General features: G+C 47.1%; 1 protein-coding gene across 1 annotated transcript in view; it reads left to right on the top strand.

The window, feature by feature from the left end:
• Nucleotides 1–17,044, top strand: part of tcerg1l (transcription elongation regulator 1 like) — a 98,416-nt gene that overhangs the window by 13,016 nt on the left and 68,356 nt on the right. Inside the window, exon 4 of the mRNA XM_063220822.1 lies at nt 7,045–7,284. Within this exon, the coding sequence (XP_063076892.1) occupies nt 7,045–7,284 (240 nt within the window). The remainder of the gene's footprint in view (nt 1–7,044; nt 7,285–17,044) is intronic.

Consider the following 17,044-nt stretch of genomic DNA (forward strand, 5'->3'; position numbering starts at 1 on the left):
TATTTTAGCACCAGCTATGTTATGGACAGCTCTCCTGTATTTCAGCCCCAAATCCGTAATGGACAGCTGTATTTCAGCACTTCACCCGTAACGGACAGCTCCCCTTTGTTTCAGCACCACGCCTGCAATGTACAGCTGTATTTCAGAACCACCTACGGAATGGACAGCTCCCCTGCATTTCAGCACATTTCAGCACTACGTAGTGTAATGGATAGCTTTATTTCAGCACCACCTACGGAATGGACAGCTCCCCTCTGTTTCAGGGTGCTCTGCAGAAATACCAAACAACACAAAAAAGAACACTGAAGGCTACGAGCGGCTTCTGTTCAGACCCTTTTTTTTATTCCACTCTATGTCACAACTGCTTTTACTGATCTATCAGAGACTTTCTAGAGATCTGTTTTCGTTGCCTGACACGGGACCGGGGTACATATTGAGGAACGGTAATTGCAACCCTAGGGATGTAGAGGAAATGCAGAAGTTTCTCATCTCTTTGTAACTCTGAGTAATTTAAAAGGGAGACATGTGCATTGGTGTGGTTTACATGCCTTTTCTCTTTTTGTTGTGTGGCTCATTAATGTTTCACAAAACAAGACGACACATACAGTACACCCAGAAGTAATGAGAGAAAATGTTACAACCTAGAAAATCCTGTGGATTCCTGTGCAGATAAATGCCTGGAATACATTTAGTCTATTCATCTTAAATTATATACATTTAGTCTCTTCATTTTGTATACATTTAGCCTATTCATCTTAAATTGTAGTTAGAGGGTTTGAGTCTATTCATCTTAAATTGTAGCTAGAGGGTTTTAGTCTATTCATCTTAAATTGCACCTGGAGGGTTTTTTGTTTTAATCACACATTTGGAGTGAGGCCTAAACCAACACAACAGCTGTCCCATTTGGCTCTTCTGTCAAAAACATTTTGTTGTGAAATCAGAATTAACAGCATTTCACAGCCTCAGGTTTTGTGGATAGGTGGGTGTGAAACGGATACTATTTTGCTGAAATCTTTTTTTTTTTCAATACATTATTTTGGTCTGACCTGAAGTCTTTTAACACTTGGCAGTTGATTTTTATTGCAGTATATGTGTAGACTGATACCCTATGAGTCCCTATGCTACCTCTGTCTGTGTGGTGACAAGGTCCTCTACTATATCTCCCTCTTAAAACACATCTGTTTCTTAGCACTTGGCCAGGAGGGGTTCACACCACAGTTGAGATTTATAATACAGTATGTGTAGACTAATACCCCTTCAAGTCCCTGTTCTGCCTCTGTGTGTGTGGTATACAGTATGTGTAGACTAATACCCCTTCAAGTCCCTGTTCTGCCTCTGTGTGTGTGGTATACAGTATGTGTAGACTAACACCCTGTGAGTCCCCATTCTGCCTCTGTGTGTGTGGTATACAGTATGTGTAGACTAACACCCTGTGAGTCCCCATTCTGCCTCTGTGTGTGTGGTATACAGTATGTGTAGACTAATACCCTGTGAGTTCCTGTTCTGCCTCTGTGTGTGTGGTATACAGTATGTGTAGACTAATACCCTGTGAGTTCCTGTTCTGCCTCTGTGTGTGTGGTGACGGGGTCTTCTGCTATCTCTCTTAAAGCACCTCTTCTTGTGTCTCGCCTTGTCTTCTTCTTCTTCTTCTTCTTCTTCTTCTTCTTCTTCTTCTTCTTCTTCTTCTTCTTCTTCTTCTTCTTCTTCTTCTTCTTCTTCTTCTTCTTCTTCTTCTACCTCTTCGTCTTCTTCTTCTTCTTCTTCTTCTTCTTCTTCTTCTTCTTCTTCTTCTTCTTCTTCTTCTTCTTCTTCTTCTTCTTCTTCTTCTTCTTCTACATCCTCTTCTTCTTCTTCTTCTACCTCTTCTTCTTCTTCTACCTCTTCTTCTTCTTCTTCTTCTTCTTCTTCTACCTCATCTTCTTCTTCTTCTACCTCTTCTTCTTCTTCTTCTTCTTCTTCTTCTTCTTCTTCTTCTTCTTCTTCTTCTTCTTCTTCTTCTTCTTCTTCTTCTTCTTCTTCTATCACATCTGTCTTTGCAGCAGCTCTGCTCTGCAGTAGCTGTGGAGGCGCTTCTCTGCTCTGCTCCGCGCATCATGAGCTGCGTATCCCTGCCGGCCTCATTCTAGTGGCACGATCTTGCATACCAACCACACACACTCTCTCACATCTACCCCCTCGCCCGCATGCTAACCACACTCTCTCAGATCTACCCACTCGCCCCCATTAGATAAAGTGCTGTTCGTTTTGGGTGGCTGGCTGGCTGGCTGGCTGTGGCTAAGGGGGTAGTGGTGGTAGGGGTGTAGGGTGTTGGTGGTGGTAGGGGTTTAGGGGGTAGGTGCTGGTAGACTGTGTACAGGGTTAGTGTCTAGAAGCCACATTGTGATTGTAATTGTTTTAGGATGTTGTCACTACCACCACAACTCTGTCTCTGTCTCTGTCTCTGTCTCTGTCTCTGTCTCTCTCTCTCTCTCTCTCTCTCTCTCTCTCTCTCTCTCTCTCTCTCTTTCTTTCTTTTTCTCTGTCTGTCTGTCTGTCTCTCGCCCACTTTCTCTGTGTTAGTGTCTGTGTGTGTCTCTCTCTCTCCCCCACCCCCCTCTCTCTGTCTCTCCTTCTATCCCACTCAGTCTCCATCTCCTCCCTTTGTATCTGTTTCTCTCTCTCTCCCTCTCTCTCTCTTTCTCTCTCCCTCTCTCCCACTCCATCTCCATCTCCTCTCTTTGTATCTGTTTCTGTGTCTCTTCCAGAGTGTTTCTTTTCCTCTGGCAGTGGCAGGCATCAAGGGGAATGATTATGATGAGAAGCGCATTAGAGATCTCCCCTGTTTTTGCAGAGGATTTATGTTGCCCAGTCGGCATCAAAAGTCTATCCTTAGGACTAGACCCATTTTCATGGCAGTATGATATTATCCACAATACAGATGCAGCACTTTTTTGCTGCACTCGTTCTATATTTTGGAGATATTCTTTTCAAAGAAACTCTTTGTTTGAGGCTGGATTGTTTCAAAGTCAGTATTGTTGCAGTGAGGGAGTCTAAAAACATAAAGATTCTATTGTCATTTCTTCAGCATTAGCTGTGTGCCCCCAAACCCCCATAGAAGCCTCCAGTTCTTTACTGCTGCTGAAATGATCACAAATGAACTCTTGAGCTACATCCCAAATGTATGTATGAGAAAATGAGCTGTATGGGAAACAAATGTTGAATTGAATTGAAATTGTTTAATTTACAAAATAATTCACATAATCATGTGAATATATCAAGTGCGGTGGTGTCACATTCAGCTTGTCATTTTGGGCAGGGCGCATGTGCACATCCAAAGTCACTTGTTGCAGCTGCCAGACAAAAGCGTCAGACAGTTGAATAAGGTAGGTCTGCACTCTGCGGAATAAGCTCCAAAAATATAAACTTTATTAACCCATTGACGCCTAAAGGGGGATTCATACTTGTCGTGACTGGCGCTACCCTCCTTCATACCTCACTCGCGACCTCACTCGCGCCGTCACGTGACCCAAAATGACGTCACACGCCGTGGCGCGAGCTGCCGTGGCGCGACGTCGTGCACCCCACATTTTTTGTAACTTGTCGTGCGCCACCAGCGACCACGCAGGTAGGCAGACAAAGCAGGAGTTGCGAAGAGAGGCTACAACTACTGGAGGCTACTACAGAATGCATCCTGTATCATTTTGAGGATAATAAAATGTCCTAGAGAGTTATTTTATCTTCTCTCTTAAATGTTGTTCAGTGAAACAATTGTTTACTTTGTTCAGAAGCACGTTGTGTTCGGCGATCTATTTATAAATTCTGCCGCCAGAACAATGCTCTCACATGGTCTTGGAATGATCTGGCAATGTAGGCTACAACAAAAAATATATGTTTCAATGTGGTAAGTCACAAGTCAGACGTTCAGTAGCCCTACAGCAGCCGTGTTTGGCTTTCTATTTTATACATCCGTAGAACTCACGCTGCGAGTTGCGAAAAATACTGCCGTTTCTCTCATGAACAGCAGAGGGCACTTCCGACAATGCGAGCGAAAGCGCTTCTGAAGTATGAATAGTCTGTCGCAAGTGATGACGTCATTAATGGTTCTCGCGCCACTCGCGACAAAGTGCGCACGTGAAGTATGCAGAGCCCTTAAGGCACCTGCAAAAAAGGGTGCTAAATGCCTGAGGCCTTTTTAAGAAAAGCTGCCCGTAGCCTATAAAAACCTAAATATCTCAGTTTCTGAAGCTTATAAAAACATGCAATAAGAAGAGATTTTTAATAAAGTTGTCTCAAATCTAATGAGCCTAATGTTGCGTAATGCAGCTCCGGGTGCCAGGGTCAATGGTTGCACAATGCAGCATCAGGCATCAATGGGTTAAATTAAAGCAGCATTGTTTATGTTTCCGTTCCAATTTAATAAAGTGTATTTTTTGTAGCTTATTCCGTTATTAAGTGTGCACACCTACCTTCTTCAACTGGTACATTGAGCTTGCCCTTATCCACCATTAGTGTGCAGTCTCAACTCCCAGCTCCTGTGGTGAGGCTCTGCTCTGTGATAGATGACTTCACTCTAATAAACCCATCATTGAACTGAGGAAGGCAGATGAAATGGGAGGATACATTCTCTGCAAACCTTGTTGACAGCTATTTAATTGGGAAACAAAAAGGGAGGGGAACACAGGCACTGGAAAGGGAGAAAAAACAAAACAAAACACAAAAACGGTAATTTACAGCAGTTCTGATGATTAAAGGCCAGTTCTGTTTCATGTGATTCTCACGCAGTCACTGTAGCCACTTTCGTTTTTGTGGGCTGCCGATGTTTAAAACGCCTCTCTTTAAACTCGATCCAGTAGTGCCTGTTTGTTTGTTTGATATGCAGGTGCTGCTCGCTAGGCTGCTAGCTCACCCACTACTGATTCATTAGGCCGCGCCAGAGATACTTTAAGCTTATCTCTTATCGCCGTGCGGTGCCTTTTTCTTGTCCTCTTCTGTGCCGGGCTGCTTTTCCATGTGCCAGTGCCATTCCAACTCTTTGCCAAGTCCCGCATATCTCTCTCTCCCTCTCTCTCCCCCTCTCTCTCTCTCTCTCTCTCTCCCTTTCTCTCTCTCTCTCTCTCTCTCTCTCTCTCTCTCGCCACAGATTCTTTAAGTATAGGCCTATCTCTCTCTACTCTCTCTGGTCGCGCGGTGCCTTTTTCTTTTCCTCTTCTGTGCTTATTTTTGATTTTCCATGTGCCAGTGCCATTCCAACTCTTTGCCAAGTCCCACATCTCTCTCTCTCTCTCTCTCTCTCTCTCTCTCTCTCTCTCTCTCTCTCTCTCTCTCTCTCTCTCTCTCTCTCTCTGTCCCTCCTTATCGGCTGCTTTGGCTCCTGTCTTTAAAAGCCTCCTCATTACTGTTCCCCTATTACAGTCGTCCTCCATCAGAAGGACACGCGGTGGGGGTGGGGGTGGGGGTGGTGGGGGGACACTATGGTGCGGTGGAGTGGGGTAGGGTAGTGGAGGCTTTTGGTATGTGGCCGGGAGAGAGAGAGAGGAAGTGTATGTGTACGTGTGTGTGTGTGTGTATGTGTGTGCGTGCGTGCGTGCGTGCGTGCGTGCGTGCGTGTGTGTGTGTGTGTGTGTGCGTGTGCGTGTGCGTGTGCGTGTGCGTGTGTGTGTCTGCGTGTGCATGTGTGTGGGTGTGTGTGTGTGTGTGTGTGTGTCATGGTGGAGGGTACAGTGTTAATGGGAGGGCTGTCAGGCCTAATTGCTACTGAAGAGTTTGGGTTTTAAAAGCGTTTGCTGCAGCTGTGAGGACTGATGTCATTCCAAACTCTCTCCTCTCTTCTCTTCAGGGGCTGACATTGGTTGCTGCTCAGCCAATCATCTCCTCTCTTCTGTTCTCTTCTGCTCTGTTCTGTTCTGTTCTGCTCTGCTCTGCTGTGTTGTGTTGTGTTGTGTTGTGTTGTGTTGTGTTGTGTTGTGCTGTGTTGTGTTGTGTTGTGTTGTGTTGTGTTGTGTTGTGTTGTGTTGTGTTGTGTTGTGTTGTGTTGTGTTGTGTTGTGTTGTGTTCTGTTCTGTTCTGTTCTGTTCTGTTCTGTTCTATTTTGTTCTGCTCTGCTCAGCCAATCATCTCCTCTCTTCTCTTCAGAGTCTGGCTGGCTTTGACTGCTGCTCAGCCAATCATCTGTTCTCCTCTGTTCTGTTCTGTTCTGTTCTGTTCTATTCTATTCTGTTCTGTTCTGTTCTATTCTGTTCTGTTCTGTTCTCTCCCAGCCGTCTGTCCTGAAAGTCATCACCGCTTCCTGTTTGAATAACCCACTGACCGCATACTGCACAGCTACAGTGGTCAATCCCAATCTGGCCCCCCTGGAAGGCTGGGGCCCTTAGGCTGTAGCCATATCTAGCCTGTGGGCCCCCTGGCAGGTGGGGGCCCTTGGCTGCAGCCATATCTATCCTGTGGGGGGCCCTATGCTGCAGCCATATCTAGCATGTGTTTGCGTTGACTGCACAGCACAGCTTCGTGGAGCCACAGCCATGTAGCATAGTGCAGTCATGATTACATTAAAGTGGCTATTGATTCCCACGTCAGAGTGGTTAGCAAGACTGGGGCACCAATGAAACCTTTAATTCGCTCGAGGGCTACGGGTAGTCCAACATAGACATGCTTAATTTGACTGCACATGGGATCTGCTTATTCAAATGAAACTGACTGACGAGACATGCAAGTTGTTATACCCACCAGCGCACAGGTTTTTCTGAGTGATAGAGTGCAACAGCATCAAAAAGGTTAACGTTCGGCGCCGTCAGTAGCCCACATGGACATGGGAATGTAATTTCTACTTGTGAATTAAAAGACTTTCACATCCCCTAGGCACACTCACAGCAAAAAAATAATCCCAACTACCGGTCATTTTTTTTGCCATATACCCACAGAAACCCCCCACTGAATTTTCTATGTGTGTGTCTGTGTGTGTGTGTGTCTGTGTGTGTGTGTGTGTGTGTGTGTGTGTGTCTGTGTGTGTGTGTGTGTGTTTGTGTGTGTGTCTGTGTCTGTGTGTGTGTCTGCATCTCCTCGTGACAGGCTGTCCGGTGGCCATTAAGCGTATGCGGAGCAGCAACAAGAGGATGGCCCTGGCAGCGGCCATGATGGCCATGGACTCAGATGTGGCCCAGCGCCCCTCCGCCTCCTCCGCCCACCCCCTCCACCTCCTCTCAGCCTCCTCCGCCCTCCCCCTCCACTTCCCCTCCTCCTCCTCCGCCCTCCCCCTCCACCTCCTCTCCTCTCCTCTCAAGATCCCCCTCCTGACAGCTCACAGGCCAGGTAAGCACTTCCTCCATCTCCTCCTCCCTCCCCTCCCCATCTCCTCTCCTCCTCGATCCTCTTCTCTTCTCTTCTCTTCTCTTCTCTTCTCTTCTCTTCTCTTCTCTTCTCTTCTCTTCTCTTCTCTTCTCTTCTCTTCTCTTCTCTTCTCTTCTCCTTTCTTCTCTTCTCCTTTCTTCTCTTCTCTTCTCTTCTCTTCTCTTCTCTTCGATACTCTCCTCTTCTCTTCAACACTCTCCTCTCCTCTCCTCGCCTCCCCTCTGCTCCCCTGCCCTCCTCTCCTCTCCTCTCCTCTCCTCTCTTCTCCTGTCCTCTCTTCTCCTCTCCTCTCCTCCTCCTCCTCCTCTCCTCTCCTCTCCTCTCCTCTCCTCTCCTCTCCTCTCCTCTCCTCTCCTCTCCTCTCCTCTCCTCCTCATCTCTCCTCTCCTCTCCTCTCCTCTCCTCTCCTCTCCTGTCCTGTCCTCTCCTCTCCTCCTTCTCTCCTCTCCTCTCCTCTCCTCCTTGTTTGGATGCTACATTGTGACCTGATTGGAGAGATATTGCACCGTCTATTATTAGCATTGGCTTTGGCTTCTGTCTTGTTCTCCCTCACAGGAGAAAGAAAGGTTGTGATATTCTAATTGGTCGATTGTACTTGCAAATGCTTTTGGTTATGCAAATGATGCGCTGAGCCGCTGATGTTTGTCTTTCGTTTCCTTTCCTTCCTTCCTTTTTTTTGGATAGTGGTACAGCTACAGGTTTTTTTTTACCCCTCCAGGATTTACAGATTGAGCTCAGATACGGCAGTGGGAAGGTTTGATGAGAGCTATAGCATCTCCTCAGATATGGCAGTGGGAAGGTTTGATGAGAGCTATAGCATCTCCTGGTCAGCAGTGGGAAGGTTTGATGTGAGCTATAGCATCTCCTGGTCAGCAGTGGGAAGGTTTGATGTGAGCTATAGCATCTCCTCAGATACGGCAGTGGGAAGGTTTGATGTGAGCTATAGCATCTCCTGGTCAGCAGTGGGAAGGTTTGATGAGAGCTATAGCATCTCCTCAGATACGGCAGTGGGAAGGTTTGATGAGAGCTATAGCATCTCCTCAGATACGGCAGTGGGAAGGTTTGATGAGAGCTATAGCATCTCCTGGTCAGCAGTGGGAAGGTTTGATGAGAGCTATAGCATCTCCTGGTGACTACTACAAACTAGATCTGATCTCTGCACAAGGAAAAAATACATTGTTTCTGCCAGACCTCAGAATGAGCAAGCTTTCTCACGGCTTGTTGACTTGCTTTTTCTTGGCAGAACAACCAGACGTTACAGTACAAGTTGACTGAAGCAGGGTGTTTTGTGTGTAGCATTGGTGCCTCCAGGCGGCTGGACATTCTAACCCTGGTGCTTCTTCCGAGTTGAAGCACAAATAGTCATGGGTGAGCGGTTAGGGCGTCAGACTTGCATCCCAGAGGTTGTCGGTTCGACTACCGACCCGCCAGATTGGTGGGGGGAGTAATCAACCAGTGCTCTCCCCCATCTTCCTCCATGACTGAGGTACCCTGAGCATGGTACCGTCCCACCGCACTGCTCCCCATGGGGCGCCACTGAGGGCTGCCCCCTTGCACGGGTGAGGCATGAATGCAATTTCGTTGTGTGCAGTGTGCCGAGTTCACTTGTGTGCTGTGGAGTGCTGTGTCACAATGACAATGGGAGTTGGAGTTTCCCAATGGGCTTTCACTTTCACTTTCACAAGCGATTTTTTTCAGTTCAAGTGGGCATGTTTAAATCAAGGGTCAGTGCATGATAACTGAGTGAATTGACTGATTTTGAGTGGTGGTGTAGTTGCAAAAAGACAGTTCAGGTCATGTCAGGTCATGTCTTAGTGTCTCTCTCTTTTTGATCTTTGCTCCTTCCCTCCTTCCCATTTTACGTCTTCCTCTCGTGCATATGGACAGAAGTGATTTGTTTCTCTTTACTTTCCGACCTCAGCATGTTCCTCATTCACAGCACAAGCAAATGGGCACTGAGCTAAAACAGCAGACTGTACATCTGTGAGAGTAGAATAGAGTACAGTAGATGAAGGTTAGAGTGGCGATGGCAAAGAACGGGAGAGAGAGGATCAGACAGATGGAGAGAGAGCGAAAGAACGAAAGAATGAGCCTCTACGACGACGGCAGGAGATGTAATTACATTTTAGGCTGTTCCCCGTCATGAATCTCAATGGCGACATTGATTGCCCTAATGTTCCCTTGAGTATGGACAGAACGCTGACAAAGCTGCCTGCTCCCACATTATGGTGCCTCCACCTTTTCAGGTTTCTTTTTCTGTATGCAGTCAAAGTGTCAGTGAGGCTTCCCCTTCCTCGCCATCTCCTACAACAGTTTGTTTGAAAACCTAATTCAGGAGAAATGCATTTTCCATCATGTAAACCTGCCTGTTGTGTTATGTGCTGTAATTTATTCTAATTGTAGCGCGAGACGACACATTGCTTTTTGCTTTTCATGCCATCCACTACATTAACCCATTGTGTCCTGGAGACACACATACGGGTTTTTCAAGATTTTGAAATTTTAGCTGCTTTATTAACTATGCTACACATTACAATGCAAGGGGAGAGTCTTGGCTTTTTAATGTAACTCATTTCATGTTTGTATGTGCTTCGGAGGCTGAGAAATTTAGGATTTAATAGGAGGGGGGCACCCTTTCCCAAAAAGGGCTTAGGACAAAATGGGTTAAGCAAGGCTTGGAGAGGCAGGCCTGGCCAGGGCTGAACTGATAATCTGGCATACAGGGCATTTCCCCGCTGGGATGAACTTGTAATCTGGCATACAGGGCACTTTCCCGCTGGCCTGGTAATCTGGCATACAGGGCATTTCCCTGCCAGCCTGACAATCATCAGGGTCTGATGCTGCTCTTGTTTTTTGCTTTTGTTTGTGCGTTTGTTTCCTTAGAGATGGGCCCCCTATCTAGAAAAGTTTACCTTTAATATAGATAGTGGATTGAGCTAATTGCCAGTGTTGCAACTGTACACTGCGCCTAGATGTCTTGCTTATTATCCAATTTGCCTTGTTACCTTCCTATTATTTAATGTTGCTTCTATTACCTTGTGTTTGACAATGTTGTCAGTGTTGCAACTGTACACTGCACCTTGAGGTCTTTTGTTTACTTTTTTGCTACTTTTTAATGCATTGTCCTCTTCTTTACTCTTTGAAGGACAATGCTATCAGTGTTGCAACTGTACACTGTGCCTTACCCTGTTCTTGTTTAAATTGCTCCTTGTAAGTCGCTTTGAACAAAGGTGTCTGCTAAATACTAATGTAATGTAATGTAATGTCATAATATCAGAGAATAACAAGGGGCTGTTTGAGGGGCTGGTCTATGCCAAAATGCCCGGGCTGTTTTTCTGTCTGTTGCTGTGTTCCATTATTCACCCTCTGTACTGTGTACCTTGTTTGAGTGCAGTGAAGTACCCTTTCCACCCTCCGCAATTCACGAGGCGAGTACATTCCGATTCCCGTTCTGTCTGATACACTTAACGGAAATGACGGTTGGTCGCGTGACATTCGAATTACCAACCGCCAATATGCAATTCAACTCGGAAGGCACTGTTCCTTATGCTAACACTTTTTAAAGTTACCCCTGCCTCTAATACACATGGCGATTGTCTTTGGAATCAAAACTATGCTGTTATCACAGAGATTCAACCGTTTGACAGATCTGACACTCAACTACGTCACAAACATGGCGGCCGTTGAGTGCGAAAAGTGTACAGTAACACCACACTTCGAAAAATGGCCGTTTTGGGGGCGTTATCCGGGTAATTTACAGTACACTTTACCCTCGCGATTAGAAATGGAACGCCCTGCGTACCCAAACACAGTGCGGAAAGGGCGTTAAGTACGGGTAATGGAACACAGTGCCAGTCCATCCCTGGGCCTGGCCGACTCTGAGCTGCATTGCAATGCTGTCCAAGTGCCCTCTCGGGCACTGAACCGGGAACCCTTGGGTTGCCAACCCAGTGCTCTAACCACTGAGACACGGCTGTTCAGTACCTCCCTTACAGCCTCCCATGAACAAGTAGAGCCTGCTGAATAGTACATGGACATAGACATAGACATCCACCTGGAGGTGTACTGATTAATTGATGGTCTTGATTAATTGATGTTATTGCATCAGGGGAAGTCCAGTACCTCCCTTACAGCCTTGGAGAGGCAGGCAGGCCTGGCTGACTCTGAGCTGCAATGCAATACTCATGAACGGCGTGACGTTTTCCATGTGCGTTACGCCCATTTGTGGGGGAAAACAACCCATGCAAGTCAATTGGTGATGTTGGGGTTTAATAAACGAAAGATACGGACCCGTAGATAGCGTTGTTCACGCGCAACACACCGAAAACATGTTGTGTTGCCGGATGTTCAAATAATGTAGCCAAAAACAGCCGTGGCTGAAGCATGGAATGTGTTCATTTAGGCTAGCCGATGTAGAATGTAAGTCAATGAGACATTTGGTTTGTTTTCACCCATAAAGGGGCGTGATGCAAATTTAAGAGCAAAGTACCCAGATGGCCGTTCATGAGTATGCTTTCCAAGTGCCCTCTCCAGTACCTCCCTTACAGCCTCCCATGAACACGTAGATCCAGCTGAATAGTACATGGACATAGACATAGACATCCACCTGGAGGTGTACTGATTAATTGATGTTATTGCATCAGGGGAAGTCAATATTTTAAGGTGCCACTTCCATGCTTAGAGTATCAAGTAGAAGTTTGTCAAGAAACTGAAACAGAATAGTCGAGCAGTATTTCTCTATGCTGTGTGTACTCCCAGTCTTTCGGTGTCTTTTTACGCTTCTTTTGTGTTTGGATCTGTGCCGCCACAACAATTGGTGTGGGCTGGCACTTTGGGGTTTTTTTGCCTATCAGTCCCCGCTGACAGGGAGCTGTAAATATTCCATAAGCCCAGCGTGAGATCCTCAATCATGATGAATTTAGAAGTTTTGATGCAGGGCCTTGTAAAAGGATGTGTACACATTTCTGCTGTCATTGTGCAGTTCATCATAATGTCTCATTCCGTTTCATGTCTCCATTGTTCACCAGCGTGGGACTGTCTGCTAATGGTTGTTTTCGCCCGCTCTATATTTCTATGAAATTCTCTAGAAGGTTTTTTTGCCTTTGAAGAAAATAGAACTCATTTCAAACAGGGAGTTGCACTTGTTGATGTGATATGAAACTAACTTTGCAGAGAACTACTGAGGCTGCAGTATTGGAGAGAGAGCAGCTTGTTGAAGCGATCACACATTCCTCTTTTCCTAATCACCCAAAGTTATGATACTCACGGTAATACTTGTGTAATGAAACTCGCAGTGATGATACTCCTGGTTAAGACTTAAGACTTAAGACTTGTCAGACTGTGCAGGAAATGGTCAAAAAAGGTACTGCAACTATGCTGCTCAGTGCTCATTGAAACTGGGCTGCCTATTGCCAGATTTGATCTTTTCATGAAGGTAATTAACAAATATTTTCTAGTATGGTCCAAGTAGAGTCATTTTTGCAGCTAAAAATGGCTATTTTTGGAAATTCAAAATGGCGGACCATGGAGAAGAGCCCCCTTTTCATGTATGAAAAGTGCAAATTTTCCAATCATAATGAATACTTAGAATTTGACGGTGGTGGTAAGTATTCATGAAAAGGGTAGCATTAGTGAATGGGCAGCATCAATTCTGAAAATAAATAATTAAAAATCTCACACAGTGTCCCTTTAAAAAAGACAACTGATTTTGTTTTGCTCCTGTGAGTGAGGCAGTAGAGTAGTGATTAGTTTGGCTTCAATGCTGCAGTGGACTTTTGTCATCCTCAAACGTGGCAGTGAGCACATCCCTCTTTTCCTAATGACCCAAAGTTATGACACTTATGGTAATACTGTGTAATGAAACTGGCAGTGAGGACACTTGTGGTTGTGAAGTCTTGAAGGGGCATTCCACCGGTGGAGACATGAATATGTATTGAAAATAGTAGCAAAAATGTCTAATTTGGTGCCTTTTTGGCCGAGAAAAGGCAGAAAATTACTTTTTAGTGCTGTGGATTTGTGACAACGATTCCCATAATGCATTGCAATGCTCAAGTTCCACAGGCCACACCCAGTCAGCTCTGCCAGTGACTAAGTGCATTCGATTTCACATCAACGCATGCATGCGCATGAAGACAGCAATGCACCCTGGATAAAAATGCTGCATGACGGTTAGATTTCCTGTCAAACTTTGAAATTTCGTCGACGTTGCGTTGACGAGGTGACATGTCACATGGTGTAAAACTATCGCGGGATGAATGCGGCTGCAGTCAGATCTTGCAACCTCTGCAGTTGCTTATCCCCTTCAACGCTTGTCGGCGGACTGCCTCCGAGGTCACGCGCCCATGAACTGGTTGGTCAACAACTCACTCACGTGTGTATATGGGTCTTGTCTCACACCTCTACACAAGTTTGCGCAGGTCCCCACTTCAGCTCCTCCTCACTATCCCCCCACTCCTCACACGTGGTGTGTTAGTAGAGCAAACCGGTGCGAGCTCATCGTCCCGTTCATATTTGTGGCCGACTGCAAATGCGCTGTATTTCATAACACCCACATCGTGACAACAAGTTCTCGCTCACGCCCTTCGTCAATGTTGCTCTACAGCAACGAAGTCGTATGGGGCCAGTGACATACTGGAGCCTCAATGCCAGTGATTTCAAAAGCACTGGGACACTGATCTGTGATCAGTCTGTTAGAGCATTAGGGCCAACCCCCTAATGGCGGGGTTGAAAGGGTGAGGGAAAAAGGCATGTAGTCTCAACGGAAATCCACCTCCTACAATGATGCAAAATGACGATTTTTGCACCATTGTAGGAGGAAGTGTTAAGAAGTGAATACAGATTTCTCCTGTGTCAGGGATAATTGAGAGAGTGTTGCACGACCATTCAAAAGCATGACTGGGTGTCTAGCAATGGAATGCCTAAAGCTGGGCTTACACTGTGCGACTTTTGCCCCGATTTGGCACTTGCACGACTTTCTGAGAGTCGGGCCGATTTCTTGCTCAATCGCAGGTCAATCGTGAGTCTCGCATCGTGCAGTGTACATGGGGTAACGACAAGCGATTTCGCCTCACGATCGAGCAATCGCAGGGTCGCAGGAAAATCAAAACGGTTTGAAATTCTGGTCGTGGCTCGTGCGTAAATCGCACAGTTAAAGCAGCGCTACGTCCCGAATTGACACTTCACATGCACAAATTAACAGGGCCGTGCAATTCGCTGTTGAGCGCGACCTCATCTCCACCTCAGGTGCGCATGTTCCCTCCTCTGCAGATTGGGGAAACATGCCTGTCGCGTCGTACAGTGGAAGCATTTTGCTCGCATCCGACTGTCGGCTCGTGTAGTGTGAGGACGTGAGTCGTGAGCTGTGAACTTTTAAATAGTGAAATTCCATCGTGCAGTGTGAGCAGAAGCTTAAGACCCACAAGTGAAAATATCGCACAGTGTATGCCCGGCTTTAGGCAAATGGGTGGAGTGTCCCTTTAAGTCTTAAAAAAGACAACGGATTTCGTTTTTCTTCTATGAGTGGGGCAGCAGAGTAGTGATTAGTGTGGCTTCAATGCTGCGATGTGGTGCTTTTGTCAGCCTCAAACGTGCCATTATGTCTGAGCACAAGAGAGGCCTCTCTGATGTCTGGAGATGAGGTTTACGGAGGACAGACTCCCGCGGATGCCTTTGTAGTCTCCAGACGGTAGGGAAGAAAGGGGGCTCAAAATTGTGTCCGTATTACATTGTACGTATCGGGCAGGGGCCCCTTTCGGATGAATTTGTCCTGGGTCCAGCCAAAGCTGTCAGTGGCCCTGCTGCCGACACACAGATGATGATGCGGCCGTCCGAGGACGAGGAGATTGATGAAGCACGCCGGCCGCACTCATCACTTTGTCATTATATCGCCGTAATCACAGCTATGAGGATAGCTGTTTTCATATTGGATCAGGAGATGGAGTTTGACTTCCATTACCACTCAGCTCTGCATAGCTAACACCCACCCAAGACATGACGTGCACCCAGGGCCGGATTAAGAGGGCCCGGGGGCCCCTAGGCTACAGTTTGCTGCAGGCCCCCACGGAAGGCAAATGTCCTAATAAAACTACATAGACAGGGTCCTAATTCAAAACCAAGAGGAGTATTAATACGATTTAAAACACTACCTGACACGGCAGACTAAGTTATTAAAACTGCAAATAGTCACATTTCTGGCATTCCTGGCAGGTGGGGGCCCCCTCGGCTGCAGCCATATCTAGCCTATGGGGGGCCCTGGCAGGTGGGGCCCCCCTAGGCTGCAGCCATATCTAGCCTGTGGGGGGCCCTGGCAGGTGGGGGTCCCTAGGCTGCAGCCATATCTAGCCTCTAGGGGGCTCTGTCAGGTGGGGGCCCCTTGGCTGCAGCCATATCTAGCCTGTGGGGGGCCCTGGCAGGTGGGGGCCCCCTAGGTCGCAGCCATGTCTAGCCTGTACATTAATCGGGCCCTGCGTGCACCCTGCTTTACCTTTAGAGACGAGACGCTGTTATGAAGGCGCCCCCCTCCACAGAGAGAGAGATGCCCTTGACATTTCCCCAGGTGAGAAAAGAAGGGGGATGATGATGCCGAGTTTGTCATATAAGCGCCACGGCACATTTTTTTTCCTTCACACATACAAAAAATACATCCATGATTAAGTAGTTGAAAGACTAAGGGGAGGCAAGGTGCATTTTAAATGCAAATTAATTATGCATCGACTTTGGCCTTTTGCTGTCTGAGCTCAAACATTTTAATTAGTGTCTACTCAAGGATGTGCTGCATACGTACACTGGCAGGTGTGAAAACAAATCTGGTTCTCACTTCTCTTCAGTGCGCGGTTAAAATATGTAAATTATTGCACAGCACTGGGCAGATATCCTGTCCCACTGAATGAAATAAACAAATTAAAGTGGAAGGTTCCAAGGAAGAAGAAAAAAAATGACATGCAATGTTGTGTTTAGGTGCCTTTTGGTGGGTGGTTGTTCATTTAGTGGTGGTGTGGCGACACTGAGGCCCTGTCTGGAGGCCTGTGGAGGTCTGTCTGGAGGTCTGTGGAGGTCTGGAGGTGTGTGGGGAGGTGTGTGTGGAGGTATGTGTGGGGAGGTCTGTGTGGAGGTCTGTGTGGAGGTCTGTATGGGGAGGTCTGTGTGGAGGTCTGTGGAGGTCTGTGTCTGTGGAGGTCTGTGTGGAGGTCTGTGTGGAGGTCTGTGGAGGTCTGTGTCTGTGGAGGTCTGTATGGGGAGGTCTGGAGAGGTCTGTGTGGAGGTCTGTATGGGGAGGTCTGTGTGGAGGTCTGTGTGGAGGTCTGTATGGGGAGGTCTGCGTTGGGAGGTCTGTGTGGAGGTCTGTGTGGGGAGGTCTGTGTGGAGGTCTGTGTGGAGGTCTGTGTGGAGGTCTAAGGAAGTCTGGAGGTCTGTGTGGGGAGGTCTGTGTGGGGAGGTCTGTGTGGGGAGGTCTGTGGAGGTCTGTGTGGAGGTCTGTGTGGGGAGGTCTGTGTGGAGGTCTGTGTGGGGAGGTCTGTGTGGAGGTCTGTGTGGGGAGGTCTGTGTGGAGGTCTGGGTGTGGAGGTCTGTGTGGAAGTCTGTGTGGGTGTGTGGAGGTCTGTGTGTGGAGGTCTGGGGAGGTATGTGGAGGCCTGTGGGGGAGGTATGTGTGAAGGTCTGTGTGGAGGTCTGGGGAGGTCTGTGGGGAGGTCTGGGGAGGCCTGTCTGGAGGTCTGTGGGGAGA

Source organism: Engraulis encrasicolus, chromosome 17, assembly GCF_034702125.1.
Source record: "Engraulis encrasicolus isolate BLACKSEA-1 chromosome 17, IST_EnEncr_1.0, whole genome shotgun sequence".
Lineage (NCBI taxonomy): Eukaryota > Metazoa > Chordata > Actinopteri > Clupeiformes > Engraulidae > Engraulis > Engraulis encrasicolus.